Source organism: Daphnia pulicaria, chromosome 8, assembly GCF_021234035.1.
Source record: "Daphnia pulicaria isolate SC F1-1A chromosome 8, SC_F0-13Bv2, whole genome shotgun sequence".
Taxonomy (NCBI): Eukaryota; Metazoa; Arthropoda; class Branchiopoda; order Diplostraca; family Daphniidae; genus Daphnia; species Daphnia pulicaria.
The window spans coordinates 12369517-12392925 of NC_060920.1; the positions used below are offsets into that span (position 1 = coordinate 12369517).

Here is a 23409-nt window from a genome sequence, read left to right on the forward strand (position 1 = left end):
ACTGCCGAATTGATTTCTAGTGAATGTCGTTTAAAAAGTCAAACAAATCGTTTATTTCAATAAGAAACAAATCTTTAAGGATAACCAGCACCCATATTAAGTTACATGGTTTTAAAAGGCAGAATGAGATAAAGTAGTAACATGTTCAATTTTCTTCAAGCGAGGATTCGGTTTCAAAAGCACCTGAATAAGAGAAACGACGAGATGATTTCATAAACATTTTAATCGAACACGAAATGTTCAGTGGAACCAAAGAAATAGCAATAATAATAATAAAAACGAATCCTACTTGTGATTTTTCTAATGGGTTGTAAAACATGGCGCCGATACGAATTGGAAGGCGGACTCCTTACATCGCTGTTGGACCGTGTCGAATAGAGAGACAGGGAGAGAAAGAGAGCAAAAGGTTCCGAGTTTCATCATCAATTCTCTGGTTGATAGTTGGCATTGGGACGGAAGGTGCTGGGACTCATCAGCAGTTTCAACTCAGGCACACTCCGGTCAGCGTAAGAATTGGCGATGATGCGGGCCGCTTCCTCGTGAGTCAATCCTTGTTTGAAAAAAAAAAAATTTTTTTTGAAAGAGTTAGAACAAGTGTTGGGGCATAAGCAAGGACAAGTGCAAATCCAAAACGCCATTTAGCCGTTGTTGGCAATGTGAGGAAAAAAGAGAACCAGTTTGTCATGTTTTTGTGGGGCATGTGGCCTCATTAGCAGTTTCTTTATATTCCCATCTCCGATTATGGTTGTTGGCCTGCCCATCAACCGTCGAGGATTCTAAAGAAGAAGAAGAAAATACGGTACCTTCCCGTCTAGAAAGTCAGGGCCCGCCAGCGTCGAGTTTCACGCATTATGAATATTTATGTGCACTGCAACAAATGGCACGCACTGTGCTGTGTATAGTACACGTACTGTATCCCCCCCCCCCAAAAAAAAACAACATTACATTCTCATTTCATTGAACGGTGTAGTACAGCCTTTTCTACAGTTGAATCTAACGGACTTTCCAGCGTGTGAGAGAGAAAGAAAGGATTTTGTGTGTGTTTAATAGGTAGAAAAAGGACAGGCGGCCGAGTGTCCGATTCATCTCTGGTACGGTGCTCTTACGGGATGTCAAGCTGTTCTTTTTTTCCGTTTTTTTGTGTTTTTCATCGGCGGGCATGAGAGGTAAGACACGCGAAAGAGATTGGAAAGTTGCTGATGAAGCGGAAGAAAGTCAACACAATCTACATTCCTATAACGAGAAATAACCATGTGGGTGGAAAAGGGAGGAATGAGAAATAAAACGAGGCCCAGCCATTATTATATACATAGTCGAATCGCGGAAAGAGTCAGGCAGCAGCGGAAGAATGGAAAAATAATCACACACAAGTGGTCAAAGTCGAGATTCAAACGACTATATAATGAGCTAACAACAGGGGGGCCTTCACCTATTCCGCGCAGTATTTGATAAAGAGGATTTTTGTTTTGTTTTTCTTCTTCTTTGTTCCAGGCTGTGGCCTCCGGTGAGGCTGGCAGATCGCTGCACAGCCCCGCTCACCTGACGTGTGAGTCTATCCAGCGCGTAGAATAGACCATCCATCCCGGATGAGGCCATCGCATTCACGTCTATACCATTAACGAGTTCCCGAAAAAGAAAAAAAAGAAGAAGAAGAAGAGAGAAAAAATGGAGGCTATTGACCTGCTTACATTCAGCGGCTTGATACGTCGCATACATCAAAATGGTAAACTGCTTGTTTCTATCCCTTCCCGGTTATTTTCACCTGTTTTTTTTCTTTTCTGACTAATTTCTGGAACTCTTGGCGAGCACACACCGAGTGAGTGTGCAGGTGTTGGGCATTTTTTATTTTCAAGTGTTGGGCTGACGTCATGCGGAGGCCCACGCGCGCTAATTTCGTTAGCCTCGTTTCCAGCGTGAATTCACGAACCGAAAAGACAAAAAATAAAATAAAACTGAAACAAAAGAAACTCGCAAACATTTCTGGTGGGCTACACCTGTGGCAACGCACATCTAATGTTACCATTAGCCGAGAACTACTACTACGTCGAATGACTAATTCCAGTTGGGATATGTCGGGAGAGCGTACGGAGCGTAAACCAACTGACTGCAACCCGCGGAACAGATTCTCTCGCCCCTATGGCTCGGGTCCGCTCATTATTTCCGTCTCGCCAGCTCACACGAATTGGGTCTCTTACTTACAATACATAGCCATAGCCAAATATAGAATCGGCGGTTTCTGTGTCACGGGAGGACGCAGCGGGCGATAGACTATTGTGCAAAAACTGGATGGCGAGGAAAGGAATAGTAGAGACGGGCGATATACGATCCGTCGATGCGCATAGAAGAAGGAATGAATGAAAAAAAAGGGGAGGAATAAGAATTGAATATGATGGGCTGTTGCAACACAAAAGAGACAAATCGGTGGCCGTTTTCTAGACGACTGCCGTAAATCCTCACCTTGCATCGGCCTTCCGTCCACGGAGATGATGGTCTGCCCTATTCGCAGTCCCGCAGCTTCGAACGCCGTTCCTTTGCCCTACAGTCCATCGGCAAACGGACAATAGGAGAAAAAGAAAAAAAAAAAAAAAAAAAGAGAAATCAGTTGCTTTATTATGAAAACACCGTGCGTAACACTTTTTCCTTCTCTCTCATATTGTCCCTGCCATTCGAACGGCACCCGAAGAACCTCGTTTTATTTGATTTCATTTATTTTTAAGGGCCGGATTAAATGTCCATAACCGTTTTCTACGAATAATAAAAAGAAAACAAAATTCTGTTATTCCGTTATGTAAAAACTTACGTCGATGGTGATGATGCGAGGCAGTGGATGTCGGGTGTTGATTCCTCCTTCAATCGCCACGCCCAAAATTTTCTTTGATTTTCGAATGACGACCTCCGTGGGTTCGTCGTCCGAAACGGGCAACCGGCACCCGGTCTATATGCAAATACACGAACGACCGAAAAATTTAAAAACAAAACTACAAAACAAAACAACGAGATGAAGAAAGAAAAAGCAAATGTTTAAAACATATCGCCTTTTTTTTTCTTGAGAACATCATCCATATTAAACATGTTCCCCGATGCTACATAATCCTTCCATTTTGTTGTTTCATTCAAAATGCAGAAAAAAACAAAAAAGAAATTTACACGCCGGCCCGCTGCTGGTGCTGGTGGTGCTTCTGCTGTCGTCGTTTTATTCGTCGGCCATTGTTTCGGCACGGTGGTAGTGGGAGCTGCAACATTTTTCTGGCCACCAAACGATTCCTGAAAGATAAGAGCAGAAGAAAGAGTTTTGAAAAAAAGAATGAAAATGCAAATGGACGGGCAACGGGCTAACGTTACACCGAGGCGGGCAGACACGCTCACGGTTGTCCCGTTATGTAAATGATGCGTGGGGACGGCAGTGCCAGCAGCCGTGATGCTGCCGGCCCGCGTCTCGGATGGAACTACAACTAAACTCTTGCGTACGTGTGTGATGCGGATGATACAGTTTTCCCGTGCGGTGGCAGAAAAGGAAAGAAAAGATGCACTTCTTATTTTATCCCGAACGTCAAGGATCAATAAACTCTCCGCTTATGAACGGTATGTATACAGATATATAAGCGCATTAAAAGCAATAAACATATAACAAAAATAATAAAAATAATAATAATAAAAAAAAAAAACCGCTGCTCACACACACTCACTGGCCGGTGGCCATCTGTTGTCGCTTACATTTGATTTTTCTTTTTTTTTTTCTTTTTGAAAGCATCAACTGTGACCGCCCAATTCGCCCATGTAATCACCCGAGATTAAGCAGCCAAGGCAGACGATGCTGGAAGCCAAACATTGTGCCGTTACTTATCTCAATCGAAAAAAAAAACGGACGCCTTCATCATCAAGATGCGGGAGCACGCGCGCACCACGCAAATGTTCAAACTCTCGTCGTCGTCATCGTCTTAATTTCGTCTGATTTTCTTGATTGCTAATCCCGCACCAAGGACATTTTCCCTCTGTCTCTCCCTCTTTCTCGTTTTCTCTTTTACACGTAATTATAGTGTGAGAGATATACGACGTGATCGGATTGCATTAGATAGTATAAAATAAATTAAAAAAAAAAAAAAAAACCTTTTTACCCGCTAATGCGTGGCGGACAAGGTTCCGCGGTCACCCGATTTTTGTGTGTGCTGTGCTGTGCGCCCACTATCTCTCTCTCTCCCAATTGTTAAGATGACGATACGATGTTTATTAGCGCAACATGTCAGCCGCCGTCGAGTCGTGTGGTGGTGGATGACGTCTGGCAAAGGCCCGGCGGCGGCCGACCGGAGTTTTCGTGAGTGGAATGGCCGTGGGGGGTGGTTCATGTTCCGATCGAGCAGGTTATGCACAGCAGAGCCCAGCAGCCAAGCGAGTGGTGTGCAAGTACGGCGATGTAGTACGATCACGTGACTCGGGTTGCCCAACCGCGAATCATCGCTCGGCGGAAACGGGCCAGCAAGCTCCAGCAGCAGCAACCAACAACAACAACAACAACAGTCGGACAAAAGTAGCAGCAGCGACACGAATTGAAAGGGGGGTAAGGAGAGAGAGAGAGAGGGGGGGGGGAGTTTCCCAAAAAAGAAGAGCCGAAAAAGTCGTTCGCCGTGTGTTAAGTTGGACCATTGGTGCTCTGACGCTCGTCCCGAACAGACGTTTTTTTTTCTTCTTCTTTTGCCCAATTCATCGCTGCTGCTATCCTACACCAAACCCACTTCGTCCATTTGGGCAGCCGTTGGGATTGAGAGAGTGAACCGGAACACGTGCGACATTCGACTGCAGCTGTTTGAAACAAACTTTTTTTCTCCAGCCCCCAAAACCCAACAGTGTCGTCATGGCAACCACAGCAGAGGTATCGTCAAAATTTTCACATTATTTTCTTTTTGAGTGTAAGGCATTTTTTAAAAAGTGCTGAAGAAATCTGCGGCATTTTCAAATAATGAAGCGACAAAAATGTCAAGTACAAAAACGTGATGACTCGTTGGCCGGCCTTGAAAGAGGATTTTCAAGAAAAGCCGCGATTACGTGGAGACTGGAGAGTCACGGTGCACTTTGGTCATCCGTGAATAATTCTCTCGGTGACAATACATTCCACAGCGAGCCAACGTCAACCGACGATACACAACGCTCACGCCGGGCATTTATTTTTTAAGGGAAACGATTCGGGTGGGATTGACATCAGCGAGACCATTTTCACTGGCTCACTGGCTCAATTTCGACATCATCGGCAGCGGTGCGGTCGCAAGAGAGTCGCAAGAGAATCACACGTTTCAATTTGGCGGCCACCAGCAAATCCAAATAAATTTTAAAAGCCCGGCAGACTCGTTTCTTTTTGATTTCCACGATTGAATAGGCCGCCGTTGGCTTCTCTTTGCCACTTCCGACCGGATATACCTTTCCGCCAAAACTCTAAATTTCCGGTATCCACAATACCAGTTGGTATATCCATTAATCTATCCCAAGGTGATGTATCCCAACCTCATTACGTTGGCTGGAGAGCCACAGAGAGGATGACGACAGAAGGACCAGGTGTTGTTCTCGACTGTCACCGGGGGGAAATGAGCCAAAAGGAAATAGGAAGCAAGGCCTCGAATGGGGTCACCTCTTTCATTGCCAAAAGTTTTGGTTCTGCCAGCCCGCAAAAGGATTCCCTTGGCAGTTTGATTTCTCAATCGTGGCGGAAAAAAAAAAGGAAATAAAAAAGGCGAGAGGCTCTAGCTGCCTATTGTTTGTATACCTGGCCGGGTGTGACGTCATGTGACACACACACACATACACGACATCAGACAATAAAGCACCGGAGGAGGGGGTCCTCTTCTTCTCACGAGTCATCGTGATTTTCCTATTCTGTCAGGAAGTGCAAATTAAAAAAAAATAAATTTAAAAAACGGACGGCCCAACCAAACTTGTACGCGGACACAATCGGTCGTTAAAAATAATAATACAAAAAAAGAGATTGGATTTTTACAAGATTTCTCTTTTTTTTTTTTTTTTCTTATTCCTCAGTTGCGCTGCTGCATCGCGCCAAGTCGAATTGAATTTTCCGATTTGTTTTTATTATTCCTACATCAGGGCTGGGTATTTTGTTTTCTTTTTAAATAATCTCCTTTTGTTTCTAGCAGACACAAGGTGTCGGCTCGTTTCATTCAAACTCTTATTTAAGGGGTGGCCCCCGTAACGAGTCTCCAACCGACTAGAAAGTGATATAGGCCGTTGCGAATCGATCCGGGCTGAATATTCCAAACAAGGACAACGACTTTATTTCTTTCTTTTTCTTTTTTTTTCTTTCTTGAAAAAGATAATTTCCGATTTTTATTATTATTATTATTATTATCATTCCGACAATGTCGAAATGACTCGGTTGAAAGATTCGTACATTTTAAAAAAAAAAGAAGGAAAAACCACTTTCACCACAAAATGTTAACCTCAAAACTTATTCGACTTTGATGTAAAGAATTTTCAAACAACGGCGGGAGAATCAAAAGGAAATCGAATCCATTCAATGTTGTTGTTTGATATAGTTGGGCATTTGGGCAACCATCGATGGAATGAAAATGAATCGGCGACGAATGGATTTCACCTTTTGAGGCCGTGATCCGATTTCACCTTCACGTCTAACCAAGAGGTCGCAGAGTATTTCATTTTTCAACTGTAGAAAAAGATGGAAAGAAAAAGAATCCTTGGAATGGGTTGCGTCACTAATTACAGTGCGGTTCCTAGTCACGATGAAGGAGGCGCATTTTTAAAAGTCGGGGGAGGGACGAAAGTCAACAACCCAGTTCAAGGACTTGAGAAACAAGAAGAAGTCGAATCCGTGTGTACGTGTGTACGTGTTTCTCGATTCACAAGGAAGAGGAAAACAAAAATATATTAATAAAAAAAGGAGGCGCCGTGATCACATCGTCGTGATGGAAATAGAAAAATCCCTCCCCCACTTGAAAAATAGCGAACATCATTCCCGGAAGTAGGGCGCTAGAAATAACTAAATGTTGTGCGTCCATTTCTTTCCGATTTTCCTCGACACTAATTTGGCGAAACGTGGAAAAACAAGAAATGTCATTCGAGAGAGTCCGTGAACAATTTCTCACTCCTTCCTAGTTTCCTTCTCTTAATTCAATTGTTAAACAATCGAAAAACAAAATGATTTTTCTCGTCTTTTTCTTTCTTTTTAATTCGGGTCCGGTCCGTCTGGTAAAAACATAACAAACACGACCTTCCAACGGATGACTCAAGGTTAACACGTACATTCACGATGAGGAAAGAGGGGGAGGGGGAGGCAGCCTTCCTCCCTTCCTTTTGCAGCCAATTAGCAATAGTCGAGAGTAGAGACTAGCTCACGAAGCTATACATTCACGACCGGTCGTCGTGAAAATGACAAAAAGAAAGAAAAAGAAAAACTTGTTAGTACGCGTGAACGCGCGTGCAAAGTTGCTCATTTTTTCAAACGACATTGAACTGGCCAGTTGTTAATCGCTCGACCAAAAATTCCTTCTCTGTTCAATATAGTTGAACTGATAATTTTGCTATTTTAACCAAATTCCCGTAGACTGGTCTGAGCGACGCCGCCTATTGGCTCGGAGGCGACATGAAGCGATGGCGCATCCCGCGGCCGAAAATGACGACGACAAACAACAGCGTCCGCAACGGGCAGCAGCAGCAGCAGACAGAGCGCCGGCCGGCCGACCCACCGCGTGACTACATCGTCAACGACTCGTCCGAACAAGAAACATCCGGCGGTCATTTGTCGGGTAACGAAGGATCACCCGGCTCCTCGTCTACCAACGCCGACGATTGAATTACAAATCTCATCATTCCCTTCATTTCTTTTCTACCCCCCTCGTCCCGTTTTATCTATATCCTCCCCGACGACCCCGTCCGACATTCTTTTGTTTTGGGTTTTGTTTTCTCCTAGAAAAATGTCGAGCACGCAAAAGGAGAAAAGAGAAGAAGAAAAAACAACTTTTCCTACCGCGTGTTTATCTCCTACTGATTGGCTTTTCAAACATCCCCCCCCCCCCCAACCCTCTCCCGTCTGGCTTTTGATATCGAATTATTATGGAACAATGTTGACTGTACATTAAAAATCAAAGATCTGTGTAAATGCCTTCCTGTTTTTCTTTGGACAGCTGAAAAAACGAAAAAAACGAAAAAAGGGAGATGATGATAATTACCTTCGTGACGTGATTGGAAGTGGCCGCCAGAGGTTTGAAGGCAGAAGAGGAAGAGGAGGTGGGGAAGGCTGTCTTCAGGTCGATTGTCATCATGGGGATGATGTTGGTCTCTTTCAGTCCTCCCCGGAAGGGTTGGGCGGAGGCGGCCAACGGCACGGGCTGGATCGTCGTGCCGATGACGTCGCAAGGCGAATCAAAGTCCATCGCCTGTTGAACGCACCCACAAACACAAAATTAAAAAATTCAGCCGGAATATCAGAGCCGGAAGTTTTTTTTTTAAATTATATTACCTGTAGCGACTTTGCCGCTCGAATGGATTCTCTGAGAAAATGACGACAATGTTTTATTAAAAAAAGAGAAATGTGGTGAATTCCAAAAAAAGAGAAAAGATGATTGGCCATAGTTTCTAAATATATATTACCTGATGTCGGGGGAGCAGTTTGGTGAATTGCCCTGCGAGAGTAGCTGGTAGTTGTGATAGAAGGGATGATGATGATAGTGATGATCGCCCGTCGCTCCGTCGCCGGACAACAACGGGGCGACGGCTCCTCGCTCGACCTGCAAAAGACATTCGGTCGATTGCTCATAATCCAGGCTATTAGCGCTCTGGAACTGGACGGAGCGGAAGGGCCGGTTCGGGACGGTAAAGACTCTTCATCATGCCACCAATCCATTCGCCATGCCCACATTTCAAGCAGCCAGTTTTCAATTCGGTTTTCAAGAGAACAGACAAAGAAATCCAAATCCATGTCAACATTTCAATACTTTTTCTTTTTCTTTTCGAAATAACCAAATAACAAAAAAACGGAAGGAAGGAATTCTCTACACAAGTGCGACAATATACACGACAGGATCTAAGAGGTGGAAACAGACTGTCAAACAAATGAGACAAAACCAAGGCCCTTCCCCTGTATGCCCCAGCACGGAATGAATCATAGATATACCTGTAGTCGTACTCGTCGTGGTCTTCATCACGCACCAATTCACGCAACTCGACCAGAAAAGTGGCCTATATATATACGATCAACGGAGAAATAAATTTCCCAAACAAAGACATAAAACAACCAACTCAAAAATAGAAATGGGGGGAAAACAACAAAGAAGATCAATCTCTTTTAAGACATTTGATTCGACTGGAGAAGAAAGAAAGAAAATGACCACCAACTGGGCGGTTTGTCGTGTTTTTTTTTTGTTTCTCCCCCCAGACTTCTACGGCCCTCGCCCGTCTAATGTTTCCAACATACTGTGTATAGATCCAAATAAAAAAAATACAGTAAAAATAAAAAAAGGACTGGCTATATAACGTCTGCTGGGCAATGAAACGAATCATATTTGTTTTTACCGCTGTACAAATATAAAACTATATAGGCGCAGCAACACTAAAAAAAAGCTCAAACGATCACAGTATTTACAACGGGGGTAGTAGGACGGATGGATGGATGGAAGGATACAAGTTGGGGGAAGCACAAAAGCCATTGGCTTGCAAATAACCGAAAAACTACTTCAATATACCACGGGCGTATAGGATAGAAACTCTATACCATCACCAACAGCACCCCACTACACACACGACCACACTACTGAATGTTGGGGGCTACTACTTGTTCTCTTATCCGGCCATTGTCTGACAAGTCACGACTGTGTTTTCTTTGTTTGCTGGTTTCCACCGCCGATGGAAACGATCGAATTCGGGCGATAGGTCGGAACGGCGCCGATGCCGTCAAAAGAAAACGCACTCAACTATCATCGGTCGGCTCTTCTTCTTACAAAATCAAATCAAATGTTGAGATGCGGGAGGACATGACTGCGCCTGATTGGCTCTTTTCTTTCGTATAACATCTGATTCCATTTTGAACGTCAATTTCAATTTGAAGACAATAAAAGTACGACGACGGTCAAACGATTTGGTGTTACACAATATTTAAAAAACAGGAGAGCAGGTCTATTACCTTGTCGGGAGTGGGTAGGAGGCGGAGTAGTGCGTCGACAAAGTGGTGGACTCCCATCCGGCCGGACAGGTACGAATGGCAGCAGTGACTCAGCACTTGGCGTTCGTTGCGGTTGAGCAGCGAACGGGCCTTTTCGGCAATCATCACCAGCTCTTGCGATTCTTCTTCGTCCGACATTGTCGTCGTCTCCGCTGCCGATCCTGTGCAAAACGACTGGCACCACGTCTCGCACGACTCCCGGGGCCCGAGTGTGGGCGGCCGGCCGCTCGCTAGAGGGCCCCCTTTCTCCCGCAATCCGCCCGCCGTGTAACAGATGTTTCCTGCGTGCCAGCGCAAAGAGCGAAAAGTTGTTGTACAATCTCACATCGGGCACATGTGCATTACAAATTTCAAAAAGGGAAAAGAAAAAACGGGCAAACAGTGCAAGGCGCATGTCGAATTTCGGGTAGCGGGCGACATCCAAGTGAAAACCCGCCCATCGCTGGCTGCTTGCTGCTGCTGCTCCTTGGCAAGAGAAAATAATCAATTTCCCAAGGAGGCCCGGCATCCAAGTTTACCAACTCGGAGCACGTTGGCGTTGATGTTTGTCCAGGTCGCCCATGGCAACGTCGACAGTCGTCGGGATGAAATTTTCATTCAGCCACAATGGCATCAAATTGTAAACAAACGCCGATCAACTTCAACTGCCGACGTCGACGTTTTCAACAACAACAAAAAATTAAAAAAAAAAAAACTTTCCGGCAATCGAAAGATGATCAAGGCAATCGCTTCCGTCGTGTCCAATTCCCGTGCAGGATGAAAAGATGGTTTTGACTCTTTTCAGTCAAGTTTCAATGAAAGATACATGACTGATTAAAGTCTAATAAAAGATGAGAGACTTGACCTTCTTCTCTCATTTTTATTTTTATTTTGGCTGGGAGGGGGTTGGTCTGACGAGTTAAGACAAAAGGAACGGCAATTATCCGGCGCGCGGATCTCTCTTTTTCTCCCTTTTTCATTTTGCCCAGTTGATTTTGGCTGCTGTTTGGTGAATGAAAAAACGGGGCGGAATATAAAAGGAGAGCGCCGCTCAGATGATGGATGGTGGGGCATCCCAGGGTATTCATATAGAGGAGTCAGAAAGCTGACAAGCCTCCAGCGTCATCATCATCATCATCTTATATCTTATATCTTTTCTTTTTTCTTTCTCCTTCATCATCTCCCGTTTGTTGATCTGTCGGACGAGTAGAAAAGGGGATCCGATATCTTGATCCTCTTTTTTTGTTTTTTGTTTGTCTCATCCGCCGAAATGTTGCACACGTTCCGCTTCCCCTTTTCATTCCTGCCGGCATCCGAGTCTCTTGATGAATGCGTCCATTAAACGCAGCAGCAGCAGCAGCATATAGCGCCCACCCGACCACTTTTCTCTTCTTTTTTTTGAAATTAAAAAAGAGACAACCTTTTTTTTATTTCCTTTTAGTTTTTCTTCTGGATGTCGGACCTTGTTGCGTGCACTCTTCTTTGCTCACACGTGCCCTAGTCGATTGAATTTCACCAAGTTAAAGCGACGAATAAAAACAAAACAAAATAAAAAACGATCTGGATGGGAAAGCGAAAAAAAGAAGAAAGAAAGAAAGAAAACGTCTAGGATTGCGGATCGTTCCATCCCAGTCGATTGTTTTTCTTGTCTCGGCGGCCCTCGGGGCCATGCATCAAGTCCGTAGTGTTCTATTCCAATAGTTTGGCCAGCATGATATGGACTAACTTTTTTTTCGGGGGAGCGAGTTGTTGTTGTTGTCGGGATATGGCGGGAGTCGTCACGCAACAGCACGTAAAAGAGAATCTACTCCTTCTATTGGGTCGTATGGTCGCGACGGCCGTCAAAGTGCCATCGAATAAAAAGAAGAAAAGAAGAAACTTTGAGATAGATCTCTAAAAGTCCATTCTGTTTGTGTCGCTTTAGCCATCCGATCCAGCTAAAATGTATGTAGAAACGAAAGACCATCCAATTTATTGTCCGGCCAATAAAGTCGGAAGAAAAATATGGCGGATGGCAGGAAGAAGAAAGAAAAAAAGTGGACAACCCTGTCAAAAGCAGTTCGCCCAGATGTTTCTTTCCTTTTTATATGTGAATTCCGCGAGCCTTGCGTGCGCGATGACAAGGGGAGAGTAAAAAGGATCGGCCGGGATCGTCCATCAAGACGTCACTGGCCGGCGGGGCTGGGCCGGATATCTCAAAGTTTATCCTTGAGCTATGGGCCAGCCAACCCAAAGCCGCCTCTTCTCTATCTCTCCTGTCCCCTTTTCTCTCCCCCCGTTGGTGTTGCACTTTTCATGTCATAACACAAAAACAAACAAAAAATAAAGTGATGGGTTCCCGGCAGAAATTGGGTCGACCGGCCATCGGACGGAGAAGAACAACAACAGCAACAACAACAAACAAGATGGAACTGGGACGATATAGCATATTTTATCGGAGAATTGCAACCGTCCGGATCGCCGTTTTAATGGATCGCCTTCCTTTTCTTTTCCTTCTTTTATTTCTCAGGCAAGAAGAAGAATGGGAGGCACCGTGTCACATAACTTCCGGCCAGCCAGCTAGCCCGGCACACACAATATCAGGAAAAGGGGAAAGAGGTGCAGTCCATACATTACATAGTCTCTAGTTCCCTATACTCATGCCTGCGTGCGTTGCCCCCTTTGTCGGCGGGATGGCACGGGGGGAAGAGTAGGAGGAGGAGGATGGCTCTGCAAATGAACGACATTACGTAGATTGAATTGATGGGGGCCCATCATCTAAATGGATGCGGGAGCGCGTGCGGGGACGAGTCCGACTCGCTATACGTATACGGCCTTAACCCAATATGTTGCCGGCGTAGAAAGAGCGTGAGCGAAATTGATAGTCGAGCGGGAAAGTCAAGTCAGAAAAAAAAAGAAAAAAAAAAGATCCCCACCCACCCACTCCCGCATTCTCTATATAGGACTGACGTGACTGACGTAACGCACTGCTGAAAGAATTGGCGGGGGTTTTTGGTTTTTTCTTTTAAATTCGCAAACATCCGACGGCGGGCAATTCAAAATTGACGACAAAATTGCACGACCCACCGCGGATTAGTGCGAGGAGGCGCCGGCCGGGATTGGGCTGTGTGCAACATAAGTTCTTGATAGTCAAAAGAGTGGCACCTGACCCTCCCCCCCCCCCCGTTCCTCATCGATTACCAACAACTCTCTCAAGTCCGGCGGCCCATAAACGTTCATCCGATTGATGTGTCCTCGTGAAGAGAAGACGACTGCTGTGCGCCACTGTTGCCATATAATAGAGTCCCTTTTACATTCCGGATGTCGGCAGCTTTTCCGAGTTTATTCCTCCGCTCCAGAGGGAAAGGAAGGAGAGAAAGAAGGAAGAAAACAAAAAAGTTTTTCGGGCAACTACAATCCATCGGGCTCCTCCTTTTTTTTTAAAAATCTTTAAGTCCCAACTTTCCCGCCGATTCATTATGAATATCCAAGTTCTCGGAAAAATCTATTTTTCTTCCGCAAAATTGCGTCTGGCGTTGTGTAGTAGTACTAGTGCTGGAGAATCCTTTCAAAAAGCAATAAAATCAAAAGCGACTCTCTCTCTCTCTCCATTCGGGTCTAATCATTTCTTCTTTGCTCTTAAGCAAACAAGATGAACTTGTTTGTACATACATTTGACTTTGCTCCGCTGGTTTTTCCCATATACTAGACTTCCATCGTCATCACTTATAGATTTCCTTTCCCTGTTTTTCTTTTCTTTTTTTTTTTTCTTTTTTATTCCGGCCGTTGCTTTTGCCGAGTCAAGTTGAGCAAAGTTTTGTCAACTTCTTTCCCTCATCTCTTTGTTGTCGCACGACGACAGTGACGACGACGACAGTTCTTTATTTATTATTTTGGCTATTCTTTGGTGGGTTTTTTGGCCAAAAAAGTTGAGACGTCGGCTGTTGCATGCGAAAAAAGCCCAGCACGACTGACGTGTCCAGCCGTCTCCAATCAGACGACAACTCCTCCACATGGAGAAGGGGCTCCCGTCTCGATGGTGAAACCATCCGTCCTCTAAAGATTTGCCAGTTGCCATGACATCCAATTATCGGCGCGCACACAATCGGAGCAAAGGAAGACGCAAAAGGAGCAAATGTCAAAAAGGGGCTTCGCGAATCCCCAACAAACCCGACAACGTGACAATCAATACACAACTACAATACTTCATAGAAATCGAAAATGACGAGAGAAAAAGAAAAAAATAATAAGCAGCAAACAACGAACGTCAAAACTCAAAAAAACAAACAAAAAGTTGCTGCTCATACACACAGCTAGGACAAATAGAAGCAAGAAAATGGTACAGATGCTTACAGACAGATAGAGAGAGAGAGTGTGTGTGAAAAAGGTGATGCCGCCGTCGATCCTGATTTCGGTTCACCCCAAAAACCCCCAACCCAAAAGAGAACAAAAAACAAATCGAGCGAAATGTTGGATGGATTGAGTGGATGGTGATGATAGCGGGAGCGAAGTTGGTTGGAGGTCAGAACTAGTCCGACTCCGGCTCACATGTGCCGGGACTCGAGTCGCTGCAGAGCAAAGGAACCCCCACCGAAAAAAGAAGGATCGGGAGGATAGAATAAGGAGCGTGCAAGGGAGAGGAGGAGGAGGTGGTGGTTCGACAGACGCGCCCACGGAGGGAGAAACCAAAAAGAAAATGAAGAAGAAGTTGGCAAAAAAGAAACTCTGCGCAATCGCTCAAATGACGTCTACTACTTCGTGTCGCTCCTTTTTCTTTTTACTACAATTCTTTTATTTCATTCCCGCGTTCATTCAAAAAAAGAAAGAAAAAAAGAATTTTATTTTTTTCATAGCGCATCTGGTCGCTTTCTCACCGACGCATCAAACCGCTCAGCAAATTCTTTGTGTCGTGTTGATACACATCCATAAATCTCTTTCACCATCTTCACCAAGACTGAGAGAGAGAGGATCAAAACGCCCACCTTCCGGGCCTCACCGGCAGTTGCTGTCGCGTTGCAATAATAACACACACGTACCCAAGTCGACAACATTCAACGTGACCCCCATGCGCACAACCAAAAAAGGACGGGTCATTGTGCCGGCCACCTTATCACTTGCCGACCAATCAAATTGTTATCGTCATCCCTTTTTTTTTTTTCCTTCCTTTCTCAGTGGTTGATATCGTTGCCATCTTTCATCTTCAAGACTCGCGACTCTTAATCTTCTTCTTCTCTCGTTCCTCCACATCCGGCGTCCATCGACTGCATCATCATAATCATAAAAGAGCCCCAGTCAGAGTCCCTTATATACATACACTCCGCTGCTGTAGTATAATATAAAAGACTACTCGGTTCTATTGGACTGTACAATGTCGGGAGAGTATATACAGTAGCTCTATATCCTGTTCCCATAGGGATCAGACAACAAGACGGAAGCTGCTGGAAGAAGCAAAACAAAACAAAAAAAACCCAACTGAAAAAAATAAGAAAAAAAAACGACCGGAACCGAATGGTCGACTCTATTGGCCAGCAACTACATCGGGTTCTTTCTTTCTTTCTTTTTTTTCGCGTGATGTTTATCGCTGAGAGAATTCAAGTCGTTGCCGATAAATCTCTCCAATATCCTCCCCCAATCCCTTGTTGTAATTTCAAAAGTTCCCGTCGATTTGGTCGGCCGGAATCGACTCTCTCACGGCAGAGTCTAATGATTTACTAGTTGAGAAGAAGGGGGGATATAGAATGACGTCACGGCGATCGTTTCATCATTATAGACTGGCAGTGATCTTTTGCCAGCTATAATGACGCAAGTTTGGCCCCCCCCCCATCTCTCTTAACCTCGTGCGGGAATAATCAAAACAAAAAAGGAAAGAAAAATGGCTGCTGGGTGATGTTGGCAGTGTCTCGTTGCGCATTGGTTAACGATTGATGAGCCGATGACACACTTACACACAATCACCAAGCGAGATCTCATTTTCCGGATCAATTACACGGAAATATCGGCACGCCGGATAGATGGAGAGAGAGAGAAAAGAGAATAAAGGAGAATCGAGTGATAAGAGAAACCGGTTGATAACGACATGGGATGGTAAAGAAAAAGGGCGGAGAAAGCGGTTCGATATATCAAATGCCAACCCATCAATTCGCAATTTTCAATATTCCGTCCTACAAAAGTGAAACAGATGCAGGAAGGGGGAGAGAGAGAAAAGACACATCCATCACATCTTCCCGTTACATATGAGATAACTGGCTGGGAAAACTATGACAAACGCTTTTTTTTTTGACAGTCGTCGTGATTTTGCCTCTCAAAAGAAGAAAAAGTGGCGACGTATCGATCCGTGAAAAAAGCGCGGCCGTGAAGAAACTCTCCACTCCCGTCCCTCTCTTTTCTTTCTTTTTGCTATTTGGTGCCCAGTGTGGTGTAATAGCATCCGATACACAACTGTCCCCCGCCCATGTTTTTCAACTCTCTTTTCCTTTTTATTTGATTTTCTGTATACAAGAAGTGGCAGCAGTGGTGGTGACGGCGGTGACGGTGACGGATCGAATTCGTCCCGGACAACTTTTGGCTCGTTTCCGGACCAACTTTGCGGTGCAATGAGAAAGAGAGAGAGAAAAAAAAAAGAAAAATGACAAACAAACATCTCGTCTAGACTCTATAAAACTTTCATTGAATGTTTTCGACGACTATACTATACTATACAGATGACGCAATGCCCAACCAAGGAGCAATATTGGCAGGATCCATCCGCCCATCTATCTAGTATTGCAATATCTTTCATCTTTTACTCCGCAATGTCCGAAAACAAAAAACAACCTCCAGGGTGGACGAAGGCAATAGGATCTCATCTCGCCACAGAGTGAGGGGAGGGATTTTTTTCTTCGAGATCAAAATCCATTCAAATAGATTGTTTGCAATCCATTTGATCAAGGGTTTGAGTGTCATCTTTCTTTGATAAACAACAACTGCCACATCTTTTATTCTATGATCTTTTGTTTCTTTTTGTTTGTCACGAGGACGAACGCGATCCTCGGCGAGTTAATAATCCACGTCTGTTGCCATTCCATCTGGTATCCGCAATACAAGACTATCTAATATGATGCGAAATTCGATTCATCAGCCCAAAAAAGGACGAGAGTCACATGCCATGGCCGGGAGACACACACAGACACACACAGAATTGAATTATAATATCGGCGTCGCCATGGAGATGAAAATCCCACACAAAGAATGTTTGCAACGGGAGGAGGGGGGAGGGTGGTGCATTGTCCAAGTCTGAGACGACGACATCACGAAAATAAAAAATGAACAAGAACGAAAGAAAGAAAAAAAAAATCCCTTTCGAGCCGGAGGAGTGAATTGCCATGGATGGACCAGCTCTGGGCTGATGCCTAGTCATTTCTCATTGTCCTCCGTGTGTGTGTGTGTGTGTGTGTATATATTCCCAATTCCGCGTGATGTCGTCGTCCACGACCAAACGAGATCGATAGACACACTCTACTACTACTATATCCCCCGCTGTAGGCATCTCCTTATTACTTGACATTCTATCCTTCCCATTTTCTTCTTCCTCTTCTTCTTCTTCCATCTTTGATTTTTTTTCTTCTCTCTCGCCCATAGTCCGTTGCACACAGAGACATCAGCCGAGATTGACTCTGGCAACCGAAAGGCGTCTGTGTTTATCATAAAAAGACATCCGTCGCATATCCAACCTCCCTCCCCCCCCCTACTCTTGTACACATCCCCCTCACGCATTCCATCGAACGACGACGAGGCTGATGACGAAGACGGCGGCGACTAGGAGGGGCCGGGGGATTTTTCATCAATCTCTCTATTCAAATGAGCCTTTCTATATATTATATCCTCAATCCTATAACTTTGGGACTCGATGCGAAATCCAAGATTTTTCTGCCTTCCTCATTTTTCTTGTCGCCAAAAAAATTGGGCCGAAAAATGAAACGAGAAAATGTTGTCGCCGCCGCCACTGCCTCACATGTGCAATTTTGATCTGTAATCCTTTATAGCTTATACGAGACCCTCCTCCCGGTCCTGAACGACTCTTGTGTTATATCTGCCAGGGGCAGACACGGGCTGGATGAGACGATGACGGAGAAAGAAGAAGAAGAGAATACAGTTTCCGCCCCCACCACCAACCAAAGAAAATAATGATCTGCGCTGCTGGTACAACTGGCCGAGTGGCACAATCATTTGCCACCGAGACCCAATGGATTTCGTGTCATCCGATAATGATCAGGGCCAAAAGGAGAGCACGCAAGAATCCGCAGGATTAATCCCAACTACCAGATCGGTTTAAACCCCCCTAAAAAAAAGAAAAATTCGGGTGTAAAAGGCCAGTGACATTGGGCGACTCTAAAAATGCAAGAGCGGACGGAAGAGGAGACGGTTGAGTCGCAGCCAACAAAAGACAAGAAACATCGGCGGAACTGCACAAGGGGAATCGAGAAGAGGAGGCGTCACTAAACTCTAATGCCACCAGCCGACTGCCTTTTCTTCTTTTTTATATTTGGTGGCTCTATGGAGAAGTCTATAGAGTAGCTGGCCAAGTATAATAGGCTAGTCCTTCTACTACAACTGGCAGGATCGATATGAAAGGAGGGTGGGGGGGGGGACTAAAAGTAAGAGGAGCGGGACACGCTTGTTTAACCAACGCAAACATCAATGAGGAACACAATACACACGGGCTGACGCCATGGCTGGCCCTGGCCAAATGACACGAAAGCGAAAAAAGAAAGAAAATAAAAAAAGAAGACATAACCTACGACTAGATGGCCTTATAACACGCGCGTTCAACCCTTTTTTTTGTTGTGTTTTCCCCTTTATCTGCCGGCCAGCCAACGCAAGGCCGTCGCCCGGTTTCTCCTTACCAACAATAATACAATTAATCCGACAACAAACAAGGCGAAACACGGGCAAACATACATCGGGCCCTGCACGATAGTCGTCGCCGTCGTCGTTTCGAACGGTTAAATAAATAAAAAAAAAAAGGACCGACAAACATGGACTACTACTCCACACCAGTCTCGAGGGGGTAGACGACACCCAGCCTTTTTTTTTATAATTTTTCCATTTTCTCGCGGTCTCGCTCTCCTGCGTACCTCACCAGTTCCACTCTCTCTAACTCTCTTCCGACAAGAAATAAACACTTCCGCACACTCGACTAACCGGCGACTTGACTGACTGTGACCACCAGTGAAAAATGGCCTAATCGCTGCGTTTTTCTACTCCATCGGCCATCAATTCCGATGAATTATAGTCCGAAAATTCCCCTGGGATAAAAAAAATGAGAAAAATAATCGTTTGATAGATGGAAATTTTCTACGCCGTCAACCATCACGGGTTTTTGGCTCGTCGACATGTGCAACCCCCGCAGCTTTCGAGTTAGTAGATCTCTCCCTTTTGTGACTTGATTTGTTCCTTTCTATTTTAGAAAAAAAAAAAAAAAAATAGCACGACACACAGGGTGCAGCCCGGCACCGTCCATCATCCGGAAAGCCTATAAAAACCCCTGCCGACTTGAACTGGTAACATTTATTTACGAAATATCGTCTAAAGCCATGAAAGCAGAGAGGGAAGACTGTGGAAAAGTGCTATCGATTTTGCTCCTGTGTTAAAGAATAGGGGGGCCGGCTGCCGGCTGAAATTCCATGTAGTGTTCCATTTATTGGCTTGATGCGATCAAAAAAGGGAAAAAAAAAAGGAAAAAAGTTGTCGAGTCCAAAAACGAAACCCTAGAAAAGGAAAAAATGGAAATAAAAAAACCTTGGCCCGGCTCAGATTGTCGGCCATTAGGTTTCCCGCCTAGGACAGCCGAGTGCCATGTCCGCTGCGTCTTACGGCGGGGCCGCCTACTTTATTGGGAGCTCCACCTAATAACCGACTGGGCCACCCGGTATAGCAACGGACAAGTCAAATAAGCAAGTCGGGGTGGGCGACAGAGAGAGAATAGAAAAGAGATAGATATGTCATCATCACATTGTCGACGAGTTCCTTATCGTTAAGTCCGGTCTTTGGTCGGACGTTATAACATTTTATCTGTGGGCGCCAGATAAGATATCGAGCGCCAAAGGATAGACCAACGGGGGGGGAAAAGAAAAGGCAATCCATCGTGTCCAGTCACACCTTTGAGGCTGCCTTGCACCAGGTTGGGATGGCCATCAGAGTGGGCGACATCCAGTTCGATCGACGTCAGATGATTGGATGGGGACCGAGCGGAACAGTCGTCCTACGCGGAAGTTTCAAAGGCGGACAACAACCGGTGGCCGTCAAACGCTTCATCACCAAGCAGCTCAGATGGAACGCCAACGAATTCCAATTGTATCGCAACGAGCATCACGCCAACATCCTGCGGATCCACCACTTGGAATGCGACCACCTTTCCGGCTTCACGTAAAAACCAAAACAACTTTCTTGTCCACCTTTCGCCCACTTGTATCCACACACTTTTTGTATCTGATTAATTTTCGCTTTGCAGTTACTTTGCTCTTGAGTTGGGCACGTGCAACTTGGCCGGCTACCTGGCTGGCAAGTACAGCGGGCCGCCCCTGTCGGCTCACACTATCCTACTGCAAATTTCGCAAGGATTACAACATTTGCATTCACTGGGCGTGATCCACCGTGGACTGAAGCCCAACAACGTCCTCATTTGTACCGAGACCCAGACAAATCCGCAGTTGGTGAAGCAAGTTCAAATCAAACTGTCTGATTTCGGTGCCATGGCCGGCAGCTCGTCGGGCGACAGCTGGCCTTGCAGTGATAGAGACAGCGTCGAGGGATGGTTGGCACCGGAGCAGATCAAGACGCTGGGGCTGTCGACGAGAGCTGTCACGACGACGGTGGAGGCAGGATCGACTTTGCAGCGACAAAAGTCCGGTGCCCAGCTCCAGTTATTGACGCCAGCCGTCGACGTTTTTGCGCTGGGCTGCCTCTTTTTCTGCGTTTTGACCAGCGGCCAGCACCCGTTCGGATCGCCTTCCTACTTCCGGGATCAGAGAGCTTTGGGAGGCCAATACGAGTTGGCACCCCTCAGCCTCCAGCTGCCTCCGGCCGCAATACTGATCGAGAGAATGATCCAGCGAGATCCCGACTACAGGCCCACAATCGACAACGTTTTAGCACAATCCAATTTTTGGTCGCTCGACATTTGACAAACTGTCAACACAATCAACTAAAAGGGCCAATCAAGACTCCCTAACCACACGCCCTCGTACAACAACGCCCATTTGATCTTTTTTCTTTTTCATTTTCAAGAGAACAACAACTCAAAAAAGTTTAAGTGTGTGTGTGTGTGTGTTTTGGGATCGGTGTTATTCTAATCCATTAGTTCCATATGACTTGGAATGTTCCAATTACCCCACATTGGTCCTATACCACTCCAACCAAATGTTGCACCACGAAAGAGAAATAAACAATGGACACAACTTACTTGTTTCTGTTGCAGACATCCAAGTCGAGTAGCTGGATAAGAAAGAAAGAACGTCGAGTGGAAACGGAAATGGTTCAGCGCCAATCTCACTCAGCCAACAGCCAAAAATCCACGTGGTTGAAAGAACTTCTTCTTCGCCAGGTCTTCTGCTTATATGCTAATAACCTGAAAGACGAGTCAGAGTAAACACGAGGGCGCACGAGATTAGTTAACAGAGTAAATACATCACTTGAGTGCTTTTAATTTGTTCCTGGCTCCGAGCGAGAGAAAGTTTAATATGCCAACACACCACACACTCCGAGTTTTTGGCGAAATAATACAAAAGTTTTTGGCTTCTGCTAGGGCTTTGCTTTCACTCGAGTGCCAATATTTCCTCTGGGAACTCTGGCGGCCATGAAACTAACTTTTCATTTATCTTTTTCGTGCTCAGACTTCGAGAAGAAAGAAACTTACGAGAAACTTGTTCTATTTGTAATAAATTAATTTACATGTATCATGTGGTATGTATACGCCACCAATGGAATTCATCAGAAATAATGTAATGCGAATTAGTTCTTACGGGAATAAATTCGTAAAAGGGAGATTTTTTTACGGGAATAATTCAACGAGGAATATTTCAACGAGAATAATTTTGAACAATCAGTTAAAAAATGCAACAAGTAGGGTATTGTTCCTAATTCGGGACACTTTTTGGCTATTGCCGTTTCGCATGCTTTAGTATAGGCCGAACACCTTCCTAAGTCGGGACACCGATAAAAAGTATGGGACAAAGAAACCAAATGCGGGACAGTCGCCAGCGCCATCTACCGTTGGTTGTGTAGCAACAACCACTTTTTGACAGTAATGAAAACAGAAATCAAAACACACGATTGGTCTTACGGATAGCATGTTGACCTATCAATCTCACGTACAACAGGTTAGGGTTCGACTCCCTTCACATCTAAAAGTGTCTTTATATGAATAAACGTTAATCAACATATTTGACTGTCAGCATCCCTCTTATTCCGAATTGCACGACTATTGTCAACGGTATTACACAAGAGATCATTTTCGACAGTGTTTCATGGCACGTTGGATTGAGTGACGGATAACGAAACCGTTACCGTTTTTTGTTCATGTTTCAAATCCCAGGAAAGGCATTTTTTAAAATATTTCGAATATCGCCTCAGGGCTGTCCCGAATTTATAGCACAGTAAGGATACCCGTAAAATTAATTCTGCGTGTTCTATCCTACGATTTGCATCATACATTGAAGAGATCGCCCTATTTTTGTATGTTCCCATGACTCAGTGGATAAGTGGCTGCCTGAGAATTGGATTATCTTTCTTGGTCGTTGGTTCGAATCTCGGGTAAGGCATTTTTTAAAATATTTCGAATATCGCCTCAGGGCTGTCCCGAATTTATAGCACAGTAAGGATACCCGTAAAATAAATTTGACGGTCATTTCCCTTTGGTTTTCATCACCTGTTGAAGAGTTCATCACATATTGTCGTATTCCGATGGCACAGTGGGTTCAGTCGTTGGCTGGGAACCACGTTATACTTTTGATTATTGGTTCAAATCCCAGGAAAGGTATTTTTAAAATTATTTCGAAAAACGCCTTAGGGCTGTCCCGAATTTATAGCACAGTAAGGATACCCGTAAAATAAATTTGACGGTCATTTCCCTTTGGTTTTCATCATCTGTTGAAGAGTTCATCACATATTGTCGTATTCCGATGGCACAGTGGGTTCAGTCGTTGGCTGGGAACCACGTTATACTTTTGATTATTGGTTCAAATCCCAGGAAAGGTATTTTTAAAATTATTTCGAAAAACGCCTTAGGGCTGTCCCGAATT

General features: G+C 44.8%; 2 protein-coding genes across 6 annotated transcripts; one reads left to right on the forward strand and one right to left on the reverse strand.

Moving 5' to 3' along the window:
• Positions 1 to 29: 29 nt before the first annotated feature.
• On the reverse strand, positions 30 to 21973 carry LOC124311187 (PDZ domain-containing protein 7-like). Of its 5 annotated transcripts, none has more exons than XM_046775559.1 (12): positions 21797 to 21966; positions 21573 to 21737; positions 10136 to 10455; positions 9131 to 9195; positions 8608 to 8838; positions 8477 to 8507; positions 8187 to 8393; positions 3148 to 3264; positions 2801 to 2935; positions 2458 to 2536; positions 290 to 550; positions 30 to 183 (listed from the first exon to the last, which is right to left on the reverse strand). In XM_046775559.1, exons 2-11 carry the CDS (start codon positions 21589 to 21591, stop codon positions 423 to 425), a joined length of 1332 nt encoding a protein of 443 aa, XP_046631515.1. In that variant the 5' UTR covers positions 21592 to 21737; positions 21797 to 21966; the 3' UTR covers positions 30 to 183; positions 290 to 422. The 5 variants fall into 5 exon arrangements, with proteins under 5 accessions (XP_046631515.1, XP_046631517.1, XP_046631519.1 ...); XM_046775560.1 differs by lacking the exon at positions 30 to 183 and adding an exon at positions 2200 to 2282 and having other exon boundaries at positions 485 to 550; positions 21797 to 21973; XM_046775561.1 differs by lacking the exon at positions 9131 to 9195 and having other exon boundaries at positions 8608 to 8744; positions 21797 to 21965.
• LOC124311320 (serine/threonine-protein kinase/endoribonuclease IRE1-like) lies at positions 20164 to 21567 on the forward strand. The gene is made up of 2 exons (XM_046775765.1): positions 20164 to 20536; positions 20622 to 21567. Exons 1-2 carry the CDS (start codon positions 20298 to 20300, stop codon positions 21292 to 21294), a joined length of 912 nt encoding a protein of 303 aa, XP_046631721.1. The 5' UTR covers positions 20164 to 20297; the 3' UTR covers positions 21295 to 21567.
• Positions 21974 to 23409: the final 1436 nt, after the last annotated feature.